This window comes from Eptesicus fuscus, chromosome 9 (assembly GCF_027574615.1).
Source record: "Eptesicus fuscus isolate TK198812 chromosome 9, DD_ASM_mEF_20220401, whole genome shotgun sequence".
In the NCBI taxonomy this organism is placed as follows: domain Eukaryota; kingdom Metazoa; phylum Chordata; class Mammalia; order Chiroptera; family Vespertilionidae; genus Eptesicus; species Eptesicus fuscus.
In genome coordinates, this window is record NC_072481.1 from 10,650,015 (window position 1) to 10,677,336 (window position 27,322).

The 27,322-nt window shown below is 55.4% G+C and overlaps 1 protein-coding gene across 1 annotated transcript; it reads right to left on the reverse strand.

Moving 5' to 3' along the window:
- Positions 1 to 2,226: 2,226 nt before the first annotated feature.
- On the reverse strand, positions 2,227 to 26,690 carry ALDH4A1 (aldehyde dehydrogenase 4 family member A1). Its single transcript, XM_054720695.1, has 16 exons — positions 26,685 to 26,690; positions 23,416 to 23,564; positions 14,327 to 14,420; positions 13,768 to 13,860; positions 13,590 to 13,637; positions 12,596 to 12,751; positions 10,792 to 10,941; positions 10,644 to 10,718; positions 9,021 to 9,208; positions 7,541 to 7,614; positions 6,635 to 6,831; positions 6,443 to 6,490; positions 5,173 to 5,325; positions 4,302 to 4,423; positions 3,416 to 3,534; positions 2,227 to 2,778 (listed from the first exon to the last, which is right to left on the reverse strand). The coding sequence occupies exons 1-16, from the start codon at positions 26,688 to 26,690 to the stop codon at positions 2,666 to 2,668; spliced, it is 1,785 nt and encodes a 594-aa protein (XP_054576670.1). The 3' UTR covers positions 2,227 to 2,665.
- Between the last annotated feature and the right edge of the window lie 632 nt (positions 26,691 to 27,322).

Here is a 27,322-nt window from a genome sequence, read left to right on the forward strand (position 1 = left end):
ACCGCCCAGATTGCTGGACCTGGGACAGGGTGTCAGTGCGGCTCAGGAGCAGCCCCTATACATTCTCTGTGGGTGGGGACAGGCCAGGACACACGTGGCCCCCGCCAAGTCAGCTAGCCCAGGTGGGCTTGGACCCAGAAACTGGGCTCAAGCTAACAGGCCACAGTCACTCCCCTCATGTCATTTGGCAGCTGAGCGGGTCTTTGCAAGGCAGTCAGCGCCGTGTGTGAACATCCGGGTGGAGGAAAGAGCGGGTTCCGGAACGCAGACCTGTGCTTCTGTTCCAGTGATGCCACGCCCTGGGCAGGTCCCCTCACCTTCCTGCACTGTCCTATCTGCAGAACGGGGCATGGCAGCACCTGCTCCTCAGGCGCTTGTGAGAAACAAAGTCCCTGGCACGTTCTTCTCGGGTTCTCCGGATAAACAGGACCAGACGGAGGCACAGGGAGGCACAGGTTTATTGTAAGGAACTGGCTCACAAGACTGTGGGGTCAGGAAATCCAAATTCTGCCAGTATGCTGGCAGCCCAGAGACCCAGGGAGGAGCTGTGGTTGAGTCCACAGGCAGTCTTCTGGCAGAATTCCTTCTTGTTCAAGGCAGGTCGGTCTTTCTTCTGTTAAGGCCTTCAACTGATTGGATGAGGCCCACCCACATTATGGAGGGTAATCTGCTTTACTCAAAGTCCACTGAACACCTTCACAGAAACATCTAGAATAACATTTAACTAAAATATCACAACAATGGGTAAACTTATCACAGCACACAACAGTGGTTGTCACAACAATGGGTAACATTGGCGAATCATGAATTCTGTGTCTGTTCTAAACACTTATATTGATTAACTTACTTAATTCTCATGATAACCTATGTGTAGGTATACATATATTACTTTCCCCATCTTACAGATGAAGAGACAGAAGGTCAGAGAGGTTGCACAGCTTTTGGAGCTGGGATTTGAACCCAGCCCATCTGGCTCCAGAGCTCCCACCACCCGCAGCAGGTGTTCCCACACATCAGTGCCTGCCCTTCCTTCCACCCACCGCGCTCCTGACACCTAATGACACACTGGCAATGCCATCAGACTTAGAAGCTGTCCCCCCACCCCCACCAGAAAGACCGATTTGATTAAGTAACAGGTATTTTATTGGGTGACGTCAGGGCAAGTCCCATGGCACCTCACAGTGTAGAGCCAGCAGAACCAGGAACATCTCCACCCCACCCACCAGCCTCCTGACCTGGCGCCTTGTGGGAAACAGTGCAGAACCCGCACCCTGCCAGGCGGCATCAGCACTTGCCCTGGACCGCTGGGCCAGTGTGAGGTCATGGCAATGGCCACCCTACCCTGTGGGGAGTCCCTGACAGCTGTCCTTGAGGAGGGCCCAGCACTTTTACAGCTCCTTAAAAAGTGCTCTCCAAAGTCACCCCTTACAGATCCCTGGCCACTCAGAACCCAACCTAGTTGTGAGTCCACCGATTGGCTGCATCACACAAAGAACAGGCCCCCCCGAGGGCCAGTCCACGCAGAGCCACTCGCATGCAAAGGAAGAAGATTCTATGGGCAATCCCAGGTCCTGGCAGGGGGCTGGGATAGTGGGAGCAACATCTACCTGGGCCTGTGCAACCACAGCCAGTGGGAACTGCGCTCCCGCAGGGAAACCAGGCCAACACAGCTGAGGGTGGCCATCCTGGAGGCGGGGCCCATCCAGTTTCCAAAATCCTAGCCCCAACAGGAAGGACCAGCATGTCCCACATCTTGGCAGGTGGCCTCCAGCGGCCCCCCAGCCTCACCACATGGTGACGGCCAGGAATCACATGGGCATGCAGGAGCCCTGGAGAAAGGCACATGGGCATCTAAGGCTTAAGGTCAGGCACAGGTACCCACTGGCTCGTGTGGCTGGGCAAAGAGCTAGTGTGAAAGGAGGATGACCCAGACCATAGAGGGCAAGGTCAGCTAGCGTCCTGGCACCCTGCAGACCAGCCTGGTCACACCCACTCCTGCAGCCCTGGAGACGCCAGGGCCAAGGCCAGGAGGCCCTGTGGGTATTGAGATTATCAAGGGGCCCAGAGCTGCCTCCTTTCCCCCAAGGGGTCGGGAGCTGCCCCACTGTCATTCCCCAAGTCCCTAAACCAGGGGTGGGGAACCTTTTCTCTGCCAAGGGCCATCTGGGTATTTAACATCATTCGTGGGCCATACAAAATTATCAACTTAATAATTAGCCTGCTATAATTGGCCAAACATTTAATTAACTCACCCCTAATGCCTTGGCAGGGCCAGACCAAATGATTTTGTGGGCCTTGTATGGCCCTTGGGCCAGATGTTCCCCAGCTGCTAAACCACTGGCCACAGTGCAGCAGACAGAGGAGAAAAGATGGCGAGCCAGCCGGCACCAAGGTCAGCCTCTGAGATGTACTTCCCAGGACGGCCGATGGGATGAGCAGCAGCACGCCTGTCCCTTCCCAGCAGGATCAAACCAGGGCTGGGCGCCTGACCCCGAGATGTGGGACAGGCCAGGATACGGGCCAGTGGGGGGCTGGGGGCCAGCCCTTGGCTCTAGGAAAGGGGCCGCCCCCCGGGGAGCAGGGGGGAGGGGCTGGGTGGGCCCAGTGCACCGAGGTCAGTCACCTGGACGGACAGACAGGTGGACGGCAGAGGCGCCGAGCGGGCTCACTGCATGTACGAGTAGCGCCAGTCCCCCAGAGGTTTGTGGGTCTCCTTGATGACCTGGGGCGACGTCCACCGCAGGATGTAGTGGGGCCCCCCGGGCTTGTCATTGGTTCCTGTGGGAAAAAGACGCAACAGCTCTGGGCAGGAGGGAAAGGCGTGGGGAGGAGCTGACGGAATGAATGGGGCACCGGCACTTAAACTAAAACAAAATGTGCTCACAGGGGCCAGTTTCCTAAGCGCACCGGTGAGGAGCACCCTTGGTGGGAGGCTGGGTGGGGCCGGAACTGTGAGTATACAGGATGCCGACACTCCTGGGGTCCATGTGCCCCACCAGCCCGGGGTGTCTTGGAGGTGCGGGGGGGGTGCACTGTGGAGAGCACCAGCTCTGCCACTAGGCAGCTGGGATCTTAGAAAGTCACCAGCCCAACCTGAGCCTCAGTGTCCCCACTTCTAAGTAGGAGGGAGTTGGACCAAAGTGACCTGGACCATGGTGGTACAGGCTGCGGGAGCTGGGTCCAGTGCCAGCTCCACCACTTCCTAGCCATGTGCCCTTGAGCGAGTCACTTCACCCCGTGCCTCAGTTTCCTCCTCTGTAAAATGGCGAGAATTTAGCACCCTGGCTCACGAGGTTGCTGAAAGGACTCGGGGTGAGTACAGTGCTGTCCTTATTACTCTTAACACCCTTGAAATGAAGGCTCTCAAGTCTCCCATAGAAACGTGGCTCCCTTCTGGAAACGGGGACCCACTCACCGGAGGCTCGGGCCCCCCCAAAGGGCTGCTGGCCCACCACCGAGCCAGTGGACTTGTCGTTGATGTAGAAGTTGCCGGCAGCGTTCCTCAGCATCTCGGTGGCCTCCCGGACAACGTCCCTACAAGGCAGGGCAGCCAGCTCACCCACCGCTCCAGCCCAGGTCCAGCCTCCACCCCCAGCCCAGGCTGGCTATCCCGGTGAGCACTGGGCCAGCCACCAGCTGTGGGCCCTTGGGCAGGTGACTCAGGGTCTGAGCCTCAGCTTCCCCTCTGCAAAAGGGGTTTCACGGCCCCGAGTGGGGCTCCTGCAAGGACTGAAGGTGTGGGTCAGGCAGCACACACTCAAGGGAGTGGCCCATCCTGGTCCAATTTTCCTGCCCCTCGGGAACTGGGGAACCCCAAGCCCCCAGCCTGCCCCTCCGGTTCCACTCCCTCCTCCATCCCCTCCCTCTAGAGGCAGACAAGGGGAGCCATGGAGGCGGGAAAAAGCAAAGCCTCAGGGTGAATATCATGGCACCGGTTCAAATCCTGCCTCTGCAAGATGAGCAGTGCACCCTGGCCTGAGCCCATGTCCCTCTGCAGCTGAGACGATGACCTCGTGTAGCGGGGCCCCCTCAGACTCGGGGAGCTGGGCAAAAGCTCCCATTCCCAGGCCCACCCTAGATCCAAAGTCGATAGTGGGGCCCCAGAACCTGCACTTTAACAAAGAGCCGGGCTGCCTCTGGGTCCCTGCGCTTAGGAGGCCTGCCTGCCAGCCAGGGCTGAGGTGAGGGGAGTGGACAGAAAGCAAGGGGCGGCATTATTACTAGGACCCATGTCCAGGAGGGCAGTGTCCAGGGTGTGGACAGGACACCAGGCCTAGAGCAGAGGGGCTGTGGCCACTCACTTATCCTGGGCGAACACTGCCCCCGTGAGGCCGTAGCTGGTAGTGCTGTCCACCAGCCGCAGTGTCTCCCTGTACTTGTCGTCTGGGTAGACGTACACGGTCAGCACAGGCCCGAAGATCTCCTGGGAGAGAAGTGAGAGAAGTCCAAGGTCAGTGTCAGCCTGGACCAGCGCCCTGAGGCTTCCCAGCCTGCTCTGGCCTCTGCCTCTATTCTCAGTCCCGCTCCCCAGGCCCCAGTCCACACCTCAGCCCCTGCAAGAAGGGTCAGGCGTACGCAATGTCCCTCTGGATTCCCTCCGGGACAGAACCATGCCCAGCTCCTGCTTTGCCCACCCCATCTCACCATGGCAAAAGGGCCAAGGACACTTTCTGGGCCCCTGCCAGCCAAACCCACACCCGCAGAGGCACGGGCCCAAGCCCATGGAAACGGTAGGCTTCTGGCAACAGCTGGTCCAGGAACTGCCCAACAATATACTGTTCCTGCTGCCACCAAGGTGTCTTGATCTCCCGGGGCCTCAGTTTCTCATCTGTAAAATGGGACTGATAATACAGCCCTCACTTCAATCAAGGGCCAGCTGTGGCCGGCCACAGTTGAGCAGGTCAATGTCAGCCGAGAAGACTGCTGCGGGGCGTGGGCAATGGAAGTGCTACGGCAATGGCCAGGGTGTCAGGGCCAGCACTGGGTTTGGGTCAGGAGGCCTGAGCTCAAGGCCTGGCTCTGCTCTCACGGGGTGTGATATTCGCTGTCTAGGGCCTCCTTTTCCTCAACTGTAATTGGGATACGCCCCGAGAAGGCCACGGGCAAGGGCCGGTGTGTGTGCTGTGCTGAGTGAGAGGCTGTCCTCGTGCTCCCAGCCACCCGCCCAGTCACCTCCTTCATGATGGGCTCCTGAGGGTCCTTGCTCTCCACAATGCAGGGCTCCACGAAGTAGCCCACAGAGTCGTCACACTTGCCGCCCGCCAGGACGGTGAGGCTGGGCGAGGAGCGGGCGTGATCCAGCCACTTCTTGATGCGACCAAAGGACTGCAGGGGGCAGGGAGGAAGGGTGTCAAAGGCAGGCTAGGGCAGTGGTCGGCAAACTGCGGCTCGCGAGCCATGTGCGGCTCTTTGGCCCCTCGAGTTTTTAGCAAAGGCCAGCTTAGGAGTACCCTAATTAAGTTAATAACAATGTACATACCTATATAGTTTAACTTTAAAAAATTTGGCTCTCAAAAGAAATTTCAATCGTTGTATTGTTGATATTTGGCTCTGTTGACTAATAAGTTTGCCGACCACTGGGCTAGGGGACCATTCCCAGCAGCAGCCCTGCAATACACTCACCCCAATACACCTGTTCCAGAAGGACCTGAATTCTGAAAGGGGGGAGGGGAGGGCCCTGAGTATCTGGATGAGCCATGGCAGAGACAAGGGCAGACATGCATGCTTGTGTGTGTTAGAACTTCAGGTACATATTCGCATATAAATATAACCAAACACACATGACATACATGTATTCGGGCATATGCATGGCCGTGTTGCTTTGTTAAAGCACGTAGATATACACAATGGGCAGTAGTAGGTTTACAATTATAAGTACGTGAATCACAGTTTATTCTTGTATTATCGATTAATTATTGTATTACTTACATTACAACTATAAACCTACTTTTGCCCACCCTTGTATGTATGTCTGTAACATGCACATGTGTATCCATGAAGACCTACACATGTGCCTCTAAACACAAACATGTACATGAATATCTCCACTTGCACAAACATGGGTGGATTTGTTCATGTATGGAGATATGCATGTATGAATGTGTATGCATTTCTGTGGAAAGCGGACATGCATGCCTACACATGGACGTGTTCATGCGTGCACACTTAGGTTTATGCATACACGTGTGCAGGCCTAATTGCATCTCTGTGTATGGACATGCACTTAAAGGGGCTTTGAGCTTGGCTGCAGGGTGTGCAGGAGGCGAGGTCTCGGGTTGGAGGACTCTGCCCTTACCAAGCTGGAGGCAGGGTGGCAATCTGGCTGCCTTCCTGGAAGCAGTGGGGCAGGGTTGTCCCCCACTTTGGCCCCCTATCTCTCTTCCTCCCTCTTCCACCCAGTCCAGGCTCAGCCCCCCAGGAGCAACTGGGTTCCAGCCCGTACCTTGGCATCAATCACTGCAGAGAAGAAGGTCCCGAAATCCTCCGCAGGCTGCAGCAGGGGAGACACCAGAGGAGACTGAGCTGCCACAGGCCCCGACAAAGGAAGGCCCCTCCTGCACACCCAGCCACCCACGGGACCCTCCAATCCCATCAGCCCCCGCTGGGCCGAGGCAAGGATGGAGGCAGCACTCACGTCGCCCACTTTGATCCTGCTGTGCTCCTCCAGCAGCCGCTTTTTGATCTGAGGCCACAGCGAGTGAGGCACGTAGAGGCGGGAGCAGGCTGAGCACTTCTGGCCGCTGTACTCGAAGGCTGAGCGCAGGGTCCCGCTCACCACGCTGTCCACGTCCGCTGAGCGGTGCACAAAGTGGAAGTTCTTCCCACCGCACTCTACAGGGGCCAGGGCGGGGAACGAATGAAGGAGTGGGCTCCTCCGGCCAGCTCAGGGGCCCCCCACACTGCCTACACCTGTCCACGGGGCCGTGATCAGCCCCCCATACCAGGCGGATGACAGCAGGAGAGGCACAGAGTGAGAGCTGGACAGCATCACAGAAACCGATGAGCCAGGCCTATTCTCCCACTCTACTGATGAAAAAACTGACGCCCAAGGGTGAAGGGCATCAGGGGTCATCAGGATCAATGCCCCCATTATACAGATGCAATAACTGAGGCCGGGCCAGGGTGCTGCTCAATACAATGACAGAGGAAACAGCAGAATCCTAGGCCCCCACTCCCCTCCCAGAAGTGGCACAGCTTTCTTTAAGCTTTCCCCTAACCCCTCAACCCAGCAAGAGGAGAGGGACCCACCCATGTCAGCTGCCAGGGCTCCTTCCCTACTCATGGCACTTAAATTGCTGAATGACTGAGGCATGAATGAATGAATGAATGAATGAATGAAAGAAAAATGCATCCTGAGGCACAGGTGCTCTGCACACCCGCCGTGCCTGCCAGAGCAGAGGTTCCGCACCTATGGCCCCAGGGCTCAGCTCCTGCAGCACTACCCACCTATGGCTGCACCCTCTCCTCCTCTTTCATGATGGCCAGGAGAGGGAGGGCTCCCTGGAGCCACCGGGGAGGGGGCAGGGCGAGGGGCCCTTACCTCCGGCCAGGCGTGGGAAGGTGCGAAAGCGATCCAGGTTCTGGGCTACCTGCTTCCACAGGTTTTTAAAGGTGCTGAAATCAGAGGGCAGGGTGGGGATTAGGGGGCCAGCTCGGGTATCTGAGGGTGAAGGTCATGGGGGGTGGGGAACAGGTCCCACCAGAAGGGGCCGAAAAGCCAAATGAGAAACAACAGGGTCAGCAGCCCAGGAGGCGAGCAGGGGTCCCAGCAGAGGTGGTGGGGGACCCAGTAGGTGGTGGCAGCTGGAAATGGGCAGCATCCCAGGCCTACGGGGAGGTAGCAAGGGGAGCCTTGGTGGCAAGATGGTGCAGAGAAGACCAGGGAGGGGGGAGGAAGTACTGGGTTCAAGCTCTGACTCAGACACCCATGGCTGTGTGACCTTTCGCTCATTACTTAACCTCTCTGAGCCTCAAATTCTCATCCAGGAACTGGAGGCAACAATCCCACAGCAGGGCTGTTCTGTGATTCACTCTAATGAGGCCAGTGTTAGGACAGTGCCGGCACACTGCACGTGCCCGGTGGGGGACGGACACTGTCACTATCTGCATGGGGCGCTCTCGCCCGGCACCCAGGCTCCAGAGGCCAAACTGAGGAGGATCCTGGGAGAAGAGTAGGCCCCCGCCTCCTCCCTGGACGCCTCCTCCCTGGGCTCCGAGTGTGACCAACCCCAGCGCCACAAAACAATAAAAATGCTAATCACCAGGGAGCCGGCGACACAGTAGCTAATACTAATTTATGACGTGCCCACCTTTAAGCCTCTGCTCATCAGAGCATGGCAAATGGGGGCCAAGCCTGCTCCGCCCGCTAACAGGCAGGGCCCCGCGGGGCTGCGCTGGCAGAGCAGGCCTCTGGAAACGGCCCTCCTCAGCAATTCTAACGCCGCCATGCCACCCGGCAAACCCGGGAGGGAAGCGGGTGGGGGAGCCGGAGGCCAGCAGAGAGAAGCCACCGCAGGTGTCACCCGGGAGGACCCCAGTGCTGACCCTGACATCTCTACCCAGATGGTCCGTGGGCACCCCACACTCAAAGTAACCAACATGTGACTCATCTTTGCCCTAACCCTCCGCCGCTGGGCCTTCCAGGTGCCACCTTGTGAACGATGCCTCCTGCCCCGAGCCTGGAGGTTCCCGCTGACCCCCCACCCCAACCCCACAGACAGGCCATCGAATCTGCTTGCTGCTTTCTCCATTCCCGCGGTCTCCACCCGCGTTCAGGCCCTGTCGTCCTGTCCCATGTAGAGCGACTTGTGTGCAGAGCAGCAGCCATCACTAGGACAGTGAAGACACGGAGGCCCAGAGAGGGGAAGTGGCTCCCCAACAGCAGCACAGCAAGTGAGTACGGCCAGCGGCAGACCGTGTCACATGCCCGTCTCATTCCCTCCTCACAGCCCAGCTCTGGACAGAGGTGAAAGGTGAACTCCCTGAAGCTCCACCCCCCCACCCCCCTCTCAGGCACTTACGGCACGCTGCCTGTGAAGTTGATGCCGCACAGGTGCTCTGAGCTGGTAATAGTGTCCCCAAATGTGGGCCCGTCTGCTGGCACAAACTGGATGATGTTGGGGGGCAGGCCAGCCTCCCGGAGGATGCGGTAGACGGCGTAGCTGGCCAGCATGGCCGTGTCGCTGGGCTTCCAAAGGACCACATTGCCCTGCTCGGGAGGCACAATGATGACACAGGCTGGTGCCACCAGCCCTGACTCCACCCACCCTGAAGCATGGTCATCCCTCCCCTGGAACCACCAGGCCCCTGTGCAGGCCAGGATGTCCCCTGCCCGCCCACACCTCCCGGTGCCAGGCACTGTGCTCTAACAGCCCTCGCCAGCACCACACCAGCCCAGGCGCCCTTCCTCCAGAAGCCTGCACGGGCTGGTCCCGCCAGCACCCTCGGGCAGCTCTGTTCTGGGTGTTTCTGAGTTGCTAGGTGCTCACAGGTGTGGCTGAGCAAGTGCGCACAAGGCTCTCTCTGCACGTGTCCTGGTGAGGGCACGTGGGCATCTGGGCGTGTGCGCGTCTGTCTGTGGGCAGAGGCACGGGGATGGCCTTGTGCATGAGCATCCTCCCGATCACCCAGCCTTCCTGCCTGGGCCCAGGCCCCCAACCACTGTCAGGCCTCTTCCTGCGACTCCCAGACACCCAGGCCCTCCGAAGGCAGGGCCACGTCTGCCCCATCGGACTGGAAGCTCAGAGGACGATAGTCAGCTTCACCCTTTAAAACTAAGTGGAGCCCTGACCAGTTTGGCTCAGTGGTTGAGCACTGACCCGGGAACCAAGAGGTCACCGGCTCGATTCCCAGTCAGGGCACATGCCTGGGTTGCAGGCTCAATACCCAGAGGAGGGCATGCAGGAGGCAGCAGATAGATAATGTTTCTCTCATTGATGTTTCTATCTCTCTATCCCTCTCCCTTCCTCTCTCTAAAAATCAATAAAAACACTTTTTAAAAAACTAAGTGGAGTTTGGCTCAGTGGTTAGAGTGTTGGCTTGTGGACTAAAGGGTTGCAGGTTCAATCCCTGGCCCTGGTCAGGGCGGGTGCAGGAAGCAAACAATCGATGTATCTCACATCCATGTTTCTCTCTCTCCCCCTCCTCCTTCCCTTCTACTCTCTATAAAAAACAATGGAAAAAATTTCCTTGGTTGAGGATTAAAAAAAAGCTAACCATACGACCAAGACAACTAAGTCAGCACATAGCAAGCATTCAAAGGTGAGCTAATCATCACCATCACTACCCGTCACCATAGACTAGCCTGCACAGGGCCAGACCTGCCTGGCGTTCGGCGTGTCACGTGGCCGTCTCATTTGCTCCTCACAGCCCTGTACACAGGCTTTCCTATTGCTTCCACTTTGCAGGTGAGCAAACTGCCTCAGAGCAGAGCGGAGGCTTAACGGGGTCACCTAGAGCAGGGCAAGCCGGGACCCAAACCAGCCTCTGACCCCAAAGCCTTTCCACGGCCCCACACGCACTCCACCCTCTGTGCTTCGCCATGACTAGGGCCGGGACCTCAGGGGCTCGAGTGCAGCCTTTCGTCTGTTGAGACGGGAATCGTGCTGAGCTCCCGCCATCCCTGCCCGCGGCCCATATCTCACCATCAAGGCCGGCGCCCCCGCCAGGTTGCCGCCGATCGCAGTGAAGTTAAAAGGGGAGATGGCCGCCACGAAGCCCTGGAGACAGAGGAGGTGGTGAGGCCAAGCTCAAGGTTCCCAGCAGCCCCCGCGCGGCCGGCCCCTGTGGTACCTCCAGCCCCCGGTACACCACGCTGTTGGTGCTGGGCGGCACGCTGATGGGCTGCTCCCCCTCCAGCTCCACGGCAAACTTGGCGTTGAATCGGAAGAAGTCGATCAGCTCGGCCGCCGCGTCGATCTCCGCTTGGATCACTGTCTTACCCTGCGAGGCGGGAAGGCCAGGGGGTCAGCAGTGGCAGACCAGCCTCCGTTGGCCCTGACGTGGGACCCTGTGCCCACGGTGACTCCTGCCGCAGGGTAAATACGTGCCCTCGCTAGGTGAGCTGGGCTAAAACCAGGAGGCCTTGGGACTGCAAACTCCTTAGACCGTCTGTCCTTCCCGATGGTGAATGTGAGCCGAGGGGAAAGGACTGTGGGCAGCAAAATGGGCCTTTCCCACCCTGGCACACAGGGTCACTGGCAGCTGCTCGCCCTGCTCGGACATGGAGCCAAGGAAGCTGAGCTAAGACACTGCCCGCTGCTCTGCTCGGCCACTGCGCTTCTTACATCTTTCTGAGTCTTCACATAACGAGGCACTGTAATCTGTGTGTCTCTTCCTGCCCAGGTGTGGCTCACCTGGACACTCGGAGCGTGACACCCAGGGGCCACTGAGAAAATCGGGACACTTGGCAGGGTGTGGAGCTGTCATACCACATCTGTGCAGCAGGGGGAGCTCTCACCGCAGGAAGAGCGCTGGGCTGACCAACCCCTAAAGCAGTGGTTCTCAACCTTCCTAATGCCGCGGCCCTTTAACACAGTTCCTCATGCTGTGGTGACCCCCAACCATAAAGTTATTTTCGTTGCTACTTCATAACTGTAATTTTGCTACTGTTATGAATCGTAATGTAAATATCTGTGTTTTCCGATGGTCTTAGGCGACCCTGCTAGTGGTTCTCAACCTGTGGGTCCTTCCTGCAGATGGTGAAATTAACGCTTTCTCCCTCCTCAACCACTCTCTGGCTCAAATGCACTCACTCATAAAACCTTTATCCAGGAAGACATGATGCAAGGCCCAGAAAGAGGAAGAACATTAACACGTGATCACTGTTCCCAAAAAGCTTGTAAAGGGGCAACAGACATAGGAAGTCATTCCACCCCAATGCAAACTGAGCTGTAACTGACAAATGAACAGCACGTTAGGGGGCAGGCTGAGCCCTTTGGACAGAGAAGGTTCTGGAAGCCTCACAGTGGAGGTGATATCTGGGCCGGCCCTTGATGGGTAAGAGTTCACGGGGCACAGAAGAGAGCGGGCACTCCAGGCAGGAGATAGCAGGCAGAGGGGGGACATGGGACGCCTACGGTGCCCAGGAATGTCACCAGGCCCAGACTGGCACCATCACAGGCGGACGGCCTGGCGGGAAGGGCAGCAGCTGGCGCGCTGGAGAGAGGTGGGAACTGCAGGGCCCTGGGGCTGGGCTCAGGATCTGGGATGTGCCTCTCAGTGGGAGATCTCGGTGGGGTGTAAGCCTGAGCAGCCTGCTGGGGTGTCGGGAAAACCTGAGGGTGCAGGGTCCCACCGAGCCTAGCGGACTGCACAGGGCAACTGTCACTCAGGCAAAGCACGACAAAGGCCTGCTAGGGTGCGGACAGAGAAGGAGGGGAAGGGGCATTTCCGTGGTCTGACACGCAGGTTTAGCACAGTCCACCTTGTCTACCATTTTGTGTGTTCCCCCTCCTAGGCCTTGTCCCTCGAGGACATCTCTGAGTCTCCAGCCAGCAGAGCAGGTCTAGGCACCCAGAAACTCCTCAGCTGACGACTGCCGAATCGAATGGGGTACAGCTGCCTCCCACCCCCAACTGTGCTGCAGACACCTCACCTGTCCCACCATGGTCTTGGCAAGGACCTCTGCCCTGCGCGGCCCGCTCAGCATGTCTGCTGCCTTCAGGAAGATCTGGGCCCGGTCTGTGACGGGCTTCAGGTCCCACTCCTTCCTGGCGGCCAGGGCGGCCTCAATGGCTTTGTTGAGCAGGGCCTGAGGAAGAGGACAGGCTGGGGGCTTCTTCCATAGCGGGAAGGGTCCCAGGGGGATGAGCGAGGGAGGAGAGGTCTGGAGGTCACGCTCCACCCGGGGAAGGCCCTGATCCCTGGGCCCTCAGCGTCCCCTCCCCAGTGTCTACTGTGTCCCACTGCCACAGGCCACCCCAGGCACGGAACCTGTCCTGCTGCCAGTCTGGAGAAGTCTGACCTGCCAGCTGGGTCCGCATGCCAGCACCTGGCACTGAGCCCCTCTGCTGTTAGACCACGTTCTCCTGTGGCCTCCTCGGGGCCTCACCTTAATCCTGGGGTTGGGGCCCCTGAACCCACCACCCAGAGCCACCAGCCCTCAAGGTCAGGGCCCTGGTCTTGCCCTGGCCAGGTCAGAGCCACAATCTGAGACATAAACCTGCTGCCGGCACCCCCAATGCCACCTGCCTCACTGCCACATGATGCTCGCTCCTAGACCCCGAGCCACAGGTGACCCCATCCCCTCTCGATGATACCAGTGCCATCCGACTTACCATCCATGATGTCTCCAATTTCCCTGACCCAGCTTTCCAGAATCCACCACCCCCACCCGCCCCATGTCAGGGTCTGCCCCATGGCAAGAGCATGTCTAGCCCTGATCAAGGCAGCTCCTACTAGGCTCAAGTTAACCCTGGCATGCCTGGCCCTGTTAAAGGCACCCACCCAGGGACTCCCACTCCCATCTGTCCCATCTATATACCCCACCCCCCACGCCAGAGGGAAGCAGTGTCTGATGTCCACCTCCAAGTCTGAAACCAGCAGGACAGAAGGGCAGCACACCAACCCCACAGTTGCCAGGGACTCACCTTGTCTGCATAGCAAAACTTGGCCACCTTGTGTCCATGGTTAAAGGGCTGAAAGGAGAGAAGAGTGAGGTCACTGCCCAGGAGGGAGGTGCCATGTAAACTGACTGCCCCTCTCCAAGTGCTGCCCGAGGACCCAAGGTTCGGGGAGGGGCCGGCCCTGCCCACCCATTGGACTCACGGACACCTGGTACTGCACATCCGAGGTCCACACCTCCTCGTCCCCCACCACGCACGGGATGGCTTCCGTCCGGCCCTTCAGGTCCTTCAAGGCCTGAGGAGGGGACAAGATGTCAGATGGGCACTTCCTTCCCCTTCTCCCACCTAGAACCCGACGCAGAACCAGAACCAAGGAGGCGGCCGGCGGGGCTGTGGCCAGAGAGCGTGTGCTCCCTGGGGGGACAGGATGCAGCCCCTCCTCGGTCACTTCCTGCCATGCAGGAAGGCGAGGCCAGTATTGACAGGTTTCCCCGTTAAAAAGATTCAAAAACTGCACCTGAAATGTATGTGGAATCTCAGTTTTAAAATACTAGCAATTAATGGGAGAACATGTTAAGTTATGTGAGCGTATGACTCCTGACCACACTGAGGCCACCCGGCTGCTCCCGGCCTCTCACCGGCTCCAGACACACAGCCCTCCCCAGACCAGGGCTGGGAGCAGGGGCAGGAGGGGTAGTGGCCGCAGCACAGAGAGCATCTTGGGCTGCTGAGGCTGTCTCCCTCCATGCCCTGCACCTTACCTTCTGCAGTGCCTCTCGCTCGGGGCTGCCCTTGGTGAACGCCAAGATGGGCTCATTGGCCACCTTCAGGGAGGAGGCGTGTTTCCACCGAAGCCTGGATGCAAGGGCGGGGAGAGAGGTGGCAGGTCAGCAGAGACCACCACAGACCCAGTCTCCAACAGGGGAGCCTGGGCTGGCCCGGAATCCTGAAATCCAGAGCAACTATAGAACTGGGGGTCGAGATAGGCCTTGGGGTGCAAAATCCAAGTTCAAGTCCCAGTCCTGCTGTGTGTCCTTGGGCACGTGAGCTGCCTCCTCTGAGCCTGTTTCTATACCAGGAATGAGAGTAATCATACTGTGAAAATAAACAAATCATCTTTTCTGTCAAAGAACAGTTTAGACAGCTGCCATTTGGACCTCATGACTTGGCAGCCTCCATGTTGGTCGCATGGCTTGCAGCTCCCCTGGGAGCCGCCATCTTGGAACAACAAAGGCCAACCTCTTCATTTGCATTAGCCAATTGTGAAAGACTGTGCACCTGAGCTCCAATCAAGAGCAAAGGACAGGTCACATGCGTCAGGGATTATAAAGCCGAGCAGCCCGCCTGCTCAGTGTGCACGCCCTTCCAGACCATGTGTGTGAACCCTTCTACGTAGAAGTAAATATGTTTGCCTTGCTGCCTGGCTCCTGAGTGTTTTGTATTCTACCAGAACCTCTGACTTGGGGGGCTCACCTTATTTCTAACAATACAAACCCACGTGTTTGGAGTTGAAATCCAAAGGTGCAAAAGCATTTCTAAGTGCTTGTTACGTGGAGAGTGTGTCCCCACGAGGCAAACCTGATCCCAGAACAGACCCAGTCGCTCCTCCTCTAAGCTGAAGAGGAGGACATCCCAGAGCTGAGTCCCAGCACACAGAGCGAACCGAGGGCCAGCAGGAAAGCCCAAGACCTGGGCGGGAACTTGGAAGAGTGCCCGGAGCTCTGTTCACAGAGGGAGGGCAGGTTTGGGGGTTCAGGGTCTGGTTCCTGGGCACTGAGTTTCAAGAACCTGTGACCTGCCGAAACCGGTTTGGCTCAGTGGATAGAGCATCGGCCTGCAGACTGAAGGGTCCCAGGTTCGATTCCTGTCAAGGGCACGTACTTTGGTTGCGGGCACATCCCCAGTAGGGGCGTGCAGGAGGCAGCTGATCAATGTTTCTAACTCTCTATCTCTCTCCCTTCCTCTCTATAAAAAATCAATAAAATATATTAATAAAAAAAAGAACTTGTGACCTCATTGATCAGTGACCACTATGGCCATCACCCCGAAGGTGGGAGTTGGGGGGTCATGAGGTGGGAGGACATGTGGGTAAGACGTTAGAGTCAGTCATTCCAGAGCTGGAGCCTCAGCTGTGGGACTTCTCCTCCAGGCCTCAGTTTCCTCATCTGTAAATGGGGACATTAATGACAAAGGCACCTAACACACACAGGGCTCCTTAGACTGGATACTGGCTCCCATCCGTCATGGACAGGCCCAACGGATGGCTCTCACCAGGGCCTCATTATAGAAATAAGGTAACTTCGGTCCTAAAAGGAAAATGGCTAGTTCAAGATCAAGATCAGGAGACCTGGATTTGAATCCAGAAAAACCCAGGTATCATCTCCCTCTGGTGTCAACGTCCCCAGCCAGAGACCAGTGGGAACGCACCTGCAGGTGGACAAGCGGGGTCACTGTTGGATGCAGGAGGGAGTGCACACCTGGGGGAAGCAGCCCCTCGTTTAGCAAGAGGGGGGGTGTCTGGTACTCGGGGGGTGGCACGGTGACCTGGTTTCCGTCTGTGCTCAGACGAAACCATGACACAGCATTGTTGTGCCTCAGAGTGACCCTGTCTGAGGCCGGTGTTCTGGAAGGTGGCTAATGCCCAATAGGAGGATGGGAAGGCCTGGCCATGAGGGTTGGGGGCTTCTTCCTTTCTCTCTGGGAAGAGGGTGGGTGGAAGCTGAGAGCTGGGCAGGAGGCCTGGAGGAAGGACACAGAAAGGGGGCTGTGAGGGAGGTCCCGCATTCCCCCTACGAGGTTACTGAACCCCTGCTGCATCTCTGACGCTGTTCCGGAACCCGGAGACACAGCGGTGACCAACACAGCAAGGCTCTGGCTGCACGCAGCTGACTCCTGCCGAGTGGGGGGCACGGGCAAGAAATAAACACTATAGCCCTGACCGGTTTGGCTCAGTGGATAGACCGTCGACCTGCGGATTCAAGGGACCCAGGTTCGATTCCAGTCAAGGACATGTACCTTGGTTGCTGGCACATACCAGTAGGGAGTGTGCAGGAGGCAGCTGATCGATGTTTCTCTCTCATCCATGTTTCTAACTCTCTATCCCTCTCCCTTCCTCTCTGTAAAAAATCAATAAAATATATATTTTTTTAAAAAAAAGAAATAAACACTCTGATGACAGAAGGGCCCTGAAAATGAGTAAGTAAGGGGAAGGGTGAAGCCAGGGTGGTCAGAGAGGGCCTCCCTGAGGAGGTGAGCTCAGCGGGGACCTGGAGGAGGTTTAAGAAGAGCTGGAAAAAGTGGTCCAGGCCCAGGGGAGAGCAGAACGGGGCCTGTGTGGTTGAGGGGCAGGGCCAAGTGGCCCAAGATCCCCAAGGGTCAAATAGCCCGGGGACCTTCTCCCTCTCTCCCCCTTCCTCACCCCCAGGCCACACCCACCAGGCCCAGTCACATTCCTCAGGCCCCACCCTCCCCCTTCCAGTAGCTGTGTGACTTTGGGCAGGTCACTGACACCCATCTTGTGGGGTTACTATGGAGATCTGAGGAGATAATGCTAAGCTATAGAGGTGCTCAATAAATTAAAACCCACACTGGTCCTTCCACCTATTGTAGTGGGGGGGGAGCAGGGAGGCCAACAAAAACCAGCAAGGGGGGGGCGGAGTCTAGCCGGGGACCTCAGGAGCAGGACTCCACCACCAATCAGTAAATCAGATGCGGCCAGCTTCTCTTTAAGCCAAGAAAGCCCCCCTCCCCCACTCCCCACTCCGCCGTCAGCAGAGAATGAGTGCTGGGCTGGAGTCAGGGGCCACCCCAACCCCTCTCTGAACCCCCGGCCCTGGTGGGTGGGAATAGCACAGGTTCTGAGCAGACATACCCCAGACCAAAGCCCACAGCTGCTCGGAGACCTCAGCACACATCCCACATCTGAAAGAGGGGTCATCCTAGGTCCCACCCCAGTGTTACTGGGCAAGACGAGGAACCTCACTTCTTGTCTTCTTGAGCCAAGATTTCAATCAAGAGGCAACGTGCAGCAAAGCAAGCAAGAATCTATCCACCAATTTGTGCAGCACAAACACAGTAAGGGCAGTGAAACCGGAAGGGCACAGAAGAAACAGCAGGGGAGCCGGGCTGGGCTGCTCTGGCTCACTGGGAGGACAGAGAAAAGGGGGAGAAGGGGGCCCTGGAAACAGGTTCGGAGGGTAGCCCGGGGCGAGCTGTCGCTGCCTTAGTTGCAAGTCTCATGGGGTCCCTTAGAAGTTAGGGGGTAAGTGTGGGGTTGGCGTGGGGCGGGAGGGGGGGGAGGAGAAGGGCGGTTGTGGCACAGGCATGCTCCCTGAGGGGAGAGAGCACTGGGACCTTCATTTTCGGGGGATTTAAAGGCTGGGTGTTGCCCTAACCGGTTTGGCTCAGTGGATAGAGCATCAGCTTGCGGACTCAAGGGTCCCAGGTTCGATTCCGGTCAAGGGCATGTACCTTAGTTGCGGGCACATCCCCAGTAGAGGTTGTGCAGGAGGCAGCTGATCGATGTTTCTCTCTCATCGATGTTTCTAACTTTCTATCCCTCCCCCTTCCTCTCTGTAAAAAATCAATAAAATATATTTTTAAAAAAATAAATAAAATAAAGGCTGGGTGTTTAGTGGTGGATCAAGAGAATATTCATCACTTGATGCTGATATTCCCAAATGAATTTATTCTCTTAATTTCGGTGTGCTTGGCAAATGGCACTTAAATGGGTTTCTGTTATGTCTCCCTGAGCAGGGTGCTTTAAGCTGTTTACCCCCTGGTTGGGGAGACGTGCAAACCACTTACTCCTAAGTGTCCTTGGTTTAGGGAAGAGAGGATTTACTAGGTGGGCACCAAGTGCTGTTTAACTCTCTGCCTCAGTTTCCCCACCCCACTTCTGGAATTTTCCTAGCTTTTACTATTCTATAACACCAGGTCCCTGTGAGAACGAAAACTGCTTGCCTTTCCTCACCCTCCTGCTCTTAGGAGTTTCTAAAGGAACTAAAGATCTTCCAGGATGTTCACTCCACCATGCCAGGCTTTCAAAGGCAAATCGGTTCCCAGACACCCCGGTGCTCACCAAACACTGCTGGAATAAACAGCACCCCATTGCACCCAGGGCAGAAGCTGAAAATGTCGAGCTACCAGCTCTCCTTTCCCTGTCTGTCCCCTGCCAGGCAGTGTCCGAAACAGAAATCCTGCAGGCCTCACTCCACCTTCCCTAGGGCAGAGGTCCACTGTGACCTCAGGATCACACGCCCCAAGGGCTCTCTCTAAACCTAGAAAGTCCAGGCCCTGGTACAGCCTCGGGGACAGAGACTAGTTCAAAGATCATCCTGAGTGGAATAGAGCCAAGAAAAAAAATCCAGGGTCTCGAAAGAAACACCCTTCCATTGGCTCAGGGCAAGGCATGGAGGAATCACTCACAAACTTAGGGCCTCTATGAGGCTCTGCAAGGCCCTTCTAGGCAGGCCTGCATTGTTTGTTCATTCATTCATTCATTCATTCATTCACTCATGATTGCAGCCAGCACACATTTATTCCACACTTCAAGAGCTCAGTGATAACTCAGGTGAGGTCCAAAAGGCTTGCACATTTTTCACCACATATTTCCCGAGTACCCACCAGGCAGGTGCCTGGGTGTGGGATGCAGATGAACCCAACCCGGCCATTCTTAGGGCAGCTCCGGGCCTTCTGGCTTCAGGAAGGAGGCATACGGCAGAGTCCGAATTTGACTCCGATTCCCTAACGACCTGAAGTGCCCCTTCTGCTCACCTGGGACCTCCTGGCTTGGGTGTGAGACCTTAGCTACCCCTCCCCACCCAGTGCAGGTACCAGAATCTGAGTTTTCAAAGCCACATCAAAACGTCTCCTGCAATGGGCGACACCAGGGCTGGACAGCCAATGCAACCTTAACACTGAGGGGGAGTGAGGCAGGGTGGGGTTGGGCGGGAAGCTCAGTTCCCTCCCAGGTTTCCCTCGGCCTACACCCTGGTCCACGGCACCACCAGCTTTTGCCTGGACGACTGCAATGTCCACTCCGGCTCCACTGTCACCAAGCTACTCTCCAAATCGCAGTCACAGTCACAGTTTTAACATGGAAATCTGATCATCAGACGGAGTAAGCACTTGGCTCAAAACTCCTCATGGCCTCTCATTTCTTCTGCAACGAAAAGCCAGACTCCCTGCTGATGCCTCCAGACCATGTCCATCGCCCCCACCACCTCCCAGCTCATTCGCTGTGATCCAGTCACCCTGCTCATTTTGCGGTCCCCTCTGCGTGGGACACTCTCCATGCGCCCGGCCTCGAACCACTGGACGGGCCCCTCTCGGATCCTCATTAGCCCACACTTTCCTCACAGCACCTGTGACAACCCTCATGACGGCGCTCCCACCAGGCCGTAAGCTCCGCTGGGCCGGCCTGTGTCCATCCCATTCACCAGTGGACACACGGCCCAGCCGGGGGTTAGCACCTGAGAAACACCTTTGAAAACAATTAACGCGCCCTGGCTGGTTTGGCTCGGTGGCTAGAACATCAGCCTGCGGACTGAAGGGTCCCAGGTTCGATTCCGGTCAAGGGCACATGCCTGGGTTGCTGGCTTGATCCCCAATGGGGGACGTGCAGGAGGCAGCCAATCAGTCATTCTCTCTCATCATTGATGTTTCCATCTCTCTTTCCCTCTCCCTTCCTCTCTGAAATCAATACAGATATATTTAAAAAGAAAAAAAGAAAACAATTAACGCACAGGCGATGTCAGAGCGAACACCAGGCCCCCAGGACGGGACCTCCAGGCCAGCTAGCACCTGGGGCTGGGTGCAGGTTCCTTGGCTCCCCAGTGGCTGAGGCCCAGGTGGCCACGGCCAAGAAGAGTAGAAGGGAGATTACTCTAGCTTCATTCAGCACCCGGGCTTCGGCAGCTGTTATCTGGGGCCCGATTAGGTTAATCCTCCTTATCACAGAGATAAGCGGCCAGCAGTGCAAGCGAACTGTGTGGGGCTCAGAGCAGGTCCAGGAGGGAGGGGCACCTCGCGCAGGATGATGTTTGCCCTTTATTGCCCCGGAAACATCAAGGAGCATTTATGAAGCACTAACAACATGCCCGGCACCATGCTAAGTGATTATCTCATTGACTCCACTCTACAAATGTATTATTAACAGCAAAAGCGCGATAAAACAGATTAATTTGGCCGAGGCGGTATCTGTGAAAGCCGAAAGTCCATTACACGATAAAGTAGGTTCTCTGAATGTGTATGTTAAAAAATTGACAAATTATTCAGTTTACCTATTTTTACTTATGTAGACATGTTTGTATAATTAAAATTAAAATTTTTCGAAGAAAAGTTTTCTATATGTATTATCATTTTAAATTTAGACTGAATAGGCCTAGTAAATCCGTGCATTCACCAGTCACCTCGAATAAACAAATGCACGTGGCTGGGGGGTGGCTTAGTGCACCTGAGTATTGGCCTGCCCGTTAAAAATGCTGCAGAGCCCTGGCCAGTGTGGCTCAGTGATAGAGCTTAGGCCCATATTGAAGGATTGCAGGTTCCTTCCCCAGCCATGGGGCACATGCGGGAGGGAATCCATCAATGTTCCTCTCTCTCTCTCTCTCTCTCTCTCTCTCTCTCTCTCTCTCCCCCTCCCTCCCTTCCATTCTCTCTAAAGAAAAAATAAAAATCAACGGGAAAAAATATCTTCAGGTCAGGATTAACAAACAAAAAGCTGTAGAACAAGCATGTCAAACCCAGGGCCAGCGTGCCGCATGCCTCGTTTATTTAGGCAAGCAGCCCACCAGCTGTGAGTCTGACACGCTTGCTGTAGAAAGTCCCGCCACTGACAACAGAACCAATTACCGAAATTACCAAGCTCGGCTGTTTGATCACACGCTGTGACCCTTGGGCAGAGAGTCTGCCCTCCGTAAAATGGGGATAAATATTATTGTTATAATAGGCTTTTTAAAAAAAGAGAACATGGATTGCTTTCTACCAGATATGTGAGGGTTTTTTACCCCTAAGTCTTTCTCCCCCATGAAAACGAACTCTTCGAAGGCCCATCCACATGTGAATGCCCTGGGCACCCCTCGCTCCGGGTCAGCACAGCACCTGCACATGGCAGGGACTGTACACAAGTCCAGTCAAACCTCGTTTCTCAGCTGTCTCCCACCTCAAACAATTCGGTTCCTGACCAAGCTGTTCACAGAAAACAATGTCTCGGTGGTCGACCAAAAGGTCAGTTTTCGACCTGACGACCCTTTCGTGCTGAAAGCTCAGCATGACAAAATGCATCTTGCAGGCAACAAGCAAAGGAGAGAATACTTTTGTTGCTGGCAGTTGGCACAGTTTTGAAACATAAAGAGGCCATCAAGAGTTCCAATGTCGCTAAGGGTGTGAAAGTGCTCACAAAACAGCCATCACCGACAATAGAATGGGGAGATGGCTGTTTTGTTGATTGGATAAAGTAAAAGCAGTTAGCTAGTAACAGGATTCCTTTAAGGCTAGTAGGGGGTGGTTAGATAAACTTAAGGAAAGAAGTGTTTATTTATAAATTAAATAGTACATTAGACATGTGCTGTATAAAAGAAAGGTTGTAACAGGAAATCATTTGGGGCTCTGGAACAGATTAATTCAATTTACATTATTTCTAATGGGGAAAAAAAGTATTCAGTTTTCGAACATATCACTTCTTGAACAGCCTTCCGGAACAAATAAAGTTCAAGAAAGGAGGTTACACTGTAACTCTATGGGACTTCCATGTGCAGTCTGAGAGGGGCGGTCAGTATGGGGTGTGGCAAGTACGACCCCAACCTTGGCTTGGGAGAGGAGCCCTTCTTCTCTCCCACGTCCTCTTCGTGTGCCCTTCCCTACCCCATCCCCACCCACACAGGACACACAGCAGTGTTGAAACTCACCCCTGCCCAGGGCACCCCTGTGCCACCCCTTAGGACACTGATTAACTCAGAAAGAGCCTAGCTCAGCAGAGACAGAGCTGGTCACAGTCCTAGGGATCAGGCAAACAAAACTCAAATGGGGGGTGGCAGCTGCCCAGCTCTGAAAGGCAGACCCACCGAAACTCAGGTCCAATAAGGGGGCAGCCTCACCCGACTGTGAGCCCCTCTGAAGCAGGGTCTGTGTCCTACCTCCCCCACCCAGTCCCCAGCAGGAGGGGGCCCTGAGGACATTTGTCATCGAGTGAGCAAGGGTCCAGGAACCCAACTCCACACCGTGGGGGTTTGCACTCCACTCCGAAATTACAGTCTTCCCCTGTAATGTGAAATACTAAGATCTACCGCACAGGAGTTTAAAATACAAGTGGTAACGAGGATCAGGATAATAACTTGGCATTGCCTGTGTGCCTGCCGCCGGTGGACGCACGTGGATGAATTAACTCCCTCAGTCTTTACAACAAAGCACACACCACATGCCCAGCACGGCGTTTGGCGCGCTGTAAGCACCCCACACACATTATCCCACATGTCACAGAAAGGAGTCCCTTTTCTGCCCAACACTTAACTTGAAAAAGGGGAAGAGACGTAGAAGTCCCGGTAGAGAGAGGAGACGGGAGTCTCAGGGAATCCCGGAGGTGGGTCCTGAGCGTGAGACGGAGGGAGGGAAGGAGAGGGTGTTGTACTAAAAACAGAAGCGCCCCAGGGAGAAGCCAGCACTCGGGCAGTGGGCACACTGGAAGGATCGATGTGAGGAGCGAGACGAGGGCGGAGGGGGCTACTTTCGGAGCTCGGGAGCCGGAAGGGCAGCGAGACCCCCCCATCCGGCCGCAATTCGGGAAGGGGGTCCTCCTCGCTGTAGGAAGGAGAGACAGGGGTGTCGTCCCCCTGGCCCGGTTTGCACTCACCGGGCCCCACTCCAGGGGCAGGCCAGCAGGGCGCGCCGAAGCACGGGCGGCGGCGGCAGCAGCATCTCCAGCTCGCTGTGTGGCTGTTCTCGGGACAGGCTACCCGGGGGTCGCAACCTGACGGCGCTGCCCCGCCCGGAGCGCACTACCTCGGAAAGAGGGGGGTTCCGGGTCACCTAGGCTGTCCTCCGAGTCAAGGTCAAGCGAAAAACCTCCATATTTATCTATGTTAATAAAGTAACTTTCTTTAGTGCATGATTGAGGCCATTACGTGACACAGGGCCTGGTAATACAGAAGGGAAGTCTGGAGATATTCACGCTTCCCCCTCCTCTCTTTATGGTAAGACCCAGTTTCCTTTGATGCGCCCGAGAGGGCGTGAGCCCCACCGGCCAATCAGAATGACACATGGAAGCTCCTGGGCCAATCAGAGGGCGACTATGTCTCAGTCTTCTATGACCAAGAGGGACGGAAAGAGCCAATGAGAGAGTGGGAATGGGGCACGTGCGTGGCTGTGAGTACGGACCTCAGGTCTGACTGTCAGGTGCGGCGGCTGTCCCAGCCTGACCACTGGGGCAGCCCTCGGCCGGCCGGTGGTTACGGTCCTTCACCGCAAGGCCGCACCGCGGCCATCTCTCTCCCCGCGGGATGCAGGCCCGAGGATGAGCCTGTCGCCCCTCCCTCCAGCTCCCTGACCGGGACCCAGGAACCCTCTCCCTCTCGCCTGGCGCTGGACCAGATTCCCCGGGCCTGGCGCCTAGATAAAGAAAGCAGCTCAATTCTTTGAAGATTAAGGTCAATAAAAGATAAAATCTGAGCTGGTCTACGCCTAGCTTTTCCTTCAAAACCTCTGGCTGTGGAACCAGTACCTCCTGCAGTTTAATTTTCCCCCTCCCTGGATCAAAATTTTAGTTTTCTCTTGGAGAAATTGGTGAAGGCTTGAATGTTATTTAAAACTGGGATTACGAGTCTTCCTTCCTTCCTTCTTTCTTTCTTCTTAAATATATTTTATTGATTTCGGAGAGAAAGGGAGGAGAGAAAGAAACATCAATGATGAGCGAGACTCATTGATTGGCTGCCTCCTGCAGGCCCCACACTAATGATTAAGCACACAATCTGGGTTTGTGCCCTGACTGGGAATCCAAACATGACTTCCTGGTTCATAGGTCAACGCTCAACCACTGAGCCTAGCCAGCAGGGCGGATTCTAAACCTTTCTGATGACAGCATCTTAAGGACCCATTGTATTCCTAAAGCACTATGTGGATGAAAGGGGCCACATGCTAACCTGACAAGCTCAGGGGAGGCCTGCATAGCAGTCTTGCAAATTCCTAGACCTAAAGTAACCACAAAGGATGGTCTCTAAACGTTAACTAAAAGCAGTGATGGTGGGTGATTACATCCTAGGCTGGTATCTTCACTGATAAGGTCAACCTTTACCTTAACTGAGCCTAAGTGTCTTTTTGCATTTATAATAACATACCCTTGAAATGTCTGGGTAACTTGTAACTTCCCTTTTTCTGGACCCTTTGGGGCACAACCTTATGTGCTGTGTGTCAGGACAGATACCACAAATTCCTTCATTATTATCATGTTAATTGTTCCTGCACCCACCTAAGTATGTGTCTATCATTTTACTTTTTATCCAATCCCAGAGGTTCCCCCACCGCCCTGGCTTTGCTTTCTCCCGCCTCCCTAATCTATCACCAATGGATTTCATGTAACCCACTTATGTCTCCTCTTTGGGTTGTAATGTATAACACAAAGTGCAAGACTGCCATTATCTCATCCATTGAGATTCTACTTCCTGCCAATTATTGACAGTTTGGCTCAAATGAACTCACACAAAAAACTCCTTACAGATGTGACTGTTTCTTAGGTTCACAACCTGCTAAGGAGTCTGTTCCCATTCTCATTGTGGTTCCTCCCTATGACATTGACAAAATCCATAACTTCCCTGGGCCTCAGTTTCCTTGTCTATAAAGTGGGGGTAATAATGCCCACCTTAGAATGACCTCAGTATCCCATGCTACTCTTCCTTCAGAAGGGAACAGAAATAGTTGGGAGTTGGAAAAAAGAAACAACAATAAGTGAAAGTCTTCGATATGGCAAAAAGTGAATTGGGATTGATGGGACTGTTTCTTTTGATCCTTGAAGAAAACCCTAGTCGGGGACGGGGGGCAGTTCACTGAGGGCAGTATTTTCCTGAAGTTGGCCATTAACAAGAAAAAACTGGAATGTTGGACAATGACAAATTTGGAGTCTGGGAGCTGGCCTCTCATGGGCACTGAGGAAGTTTACGGAACGGGGATTTGGGGATTAACAGGACCTCAGTTCCAAACTGGGCGTGCCAGTTACTCAGCCTGTGACCTTCAGGCTCGCCCTTCCCCTTCAGTAAAATGTGTATAATAAATCCTGCTTTCCCTACTTGTAGAGATTTTATTGTGAGATGCGGGGGATGTGAAATTTCCCATATTTCACCACTAATTAGTTTGCATTCGTGTTTATGTGGCCCTCAGTCCTCTTGCCATTTTATCCTCAGTTAAAACAAGAAAAAAAGTACACCATCATTTCTAAGACATTTCACTTTATTTAAAAGAAGCCAATATACAGGATATAAAGGGTATGATATTTACAACAGTACAGTAAACAGGTTGGTTTCCCGGTGGGATCAGTAGTCTTTCAGTGAGTACAAACCCCCCCTTCCCCTTGATGCTAGACCCAGCTGGCAGACACACAGCAGCAGTGGGGCGGGATGGGGCTGCAGGATAGAAAGTCTCCCTGAAGGGAGTAAAAATCACGTAGATGCTAAAATGCCCACGAAGGGGTCTTGGGGGAAAGGGGTGCCTTTGCCTCATTCCTTTGAGGGCTTGGCAGCAGGAATGGTGAGGGGTTTGCCCCAAACAAACACATGGCCCACCCTGAGCCTGGAAATCTTCCAGCCACGGACGATTCCCTTCCCGAGAGAGTCAGCCCTAACACCCCCCCCCCCCAGGGCCCGGAGCAGCAGCCCCGGCAGTGGGCACAGCCAGGACGGTGGGCATTTCGTGGCAGTTCCACTCCCACTCCAGCTGCCTAGCAACCTGGGACCCACTAGAGCCCCAGGGAAGCCATGTGGCCCCGGAGCCGGCAGCCCCATTGCCTCCCACACTCTCCCAAACTCAGCGGACTTGGAAGTGGATCTCACATAGTTCAAATAACTAGTCGGAGCCCACCCCGGAAGCACAGCGTGTCCCCTATCTCGTCCCCCCTTCCACCTCCCACCCACCCACCTCCATGCTGAATTCGCCACTGCCCACCCACTCCCACAAGTGCCCTCCCCGCCAAGACATCCAAGGACCCGGGAGCTGCGGGATCGGAGAACAGGGAACTGGGGCGAGGTGGGGCCTATACTCGGCCGAGGCCGGCTCATGGGTGTGGAGAGCAGGCGGTGAGGACAGGGGGACAGGGTGGGGGTACCGATTATATGGAATCCAGCAGCAACATGCACCGTGCCCACAGAAAAAGGCTGGGCCGCCACAACCGCCTAGCCTAGCTTACAAAACCTTTCCTTTCATAAAAATAGACGAGAGTCTCTTGCTTTATAAATAGATTACATTTAGCTTAAGTTACACCTTACATTATCCCCTGCCCCACACCCTCTTCCTCATCCCAAGCCCAAGAGGTTGGATTCTCCCGAAAACATCTGAGCTGCACCCACAGAGCTAAGTGCGAGATGGACTGGCCCTTCAGAGACCCGTCCGTCAAGACATATTGCTACAAGAAAACAAAATGCGTTCACTTGCCAAGAATTGTTTCCCCTGTTCGGACTCTCAGAGGAGTGTGTGTGTGTGTGTGTGTGTGTGTGTGTGTGTGTGTGTCCCACAACCAAGGAACCAAAAGGAATTCCTCTTCCTGCCCTTCCCCAATG

Excerpts from the sequence above, each read along its gene's own strand:
- ALDH4A1 (XM_054720695.1), bottom strand. Across the intron at positions 9,209-10,643 it reads CGGGGGCGCCGGCCTTGATG|GGCAATGTGGTCCTTTGGAA; the intron begins GTGAGATATGGG and ends CCTCCCGAGCAG. Across the intron at positions 6,832-7,540 it reads CTTCCCACGCCTGGCCGGAG|AGTGCGGTGGGAAGAACTTC; the intron begins GTAAGGGCCCCT and ends TGGCCCCTGTAG.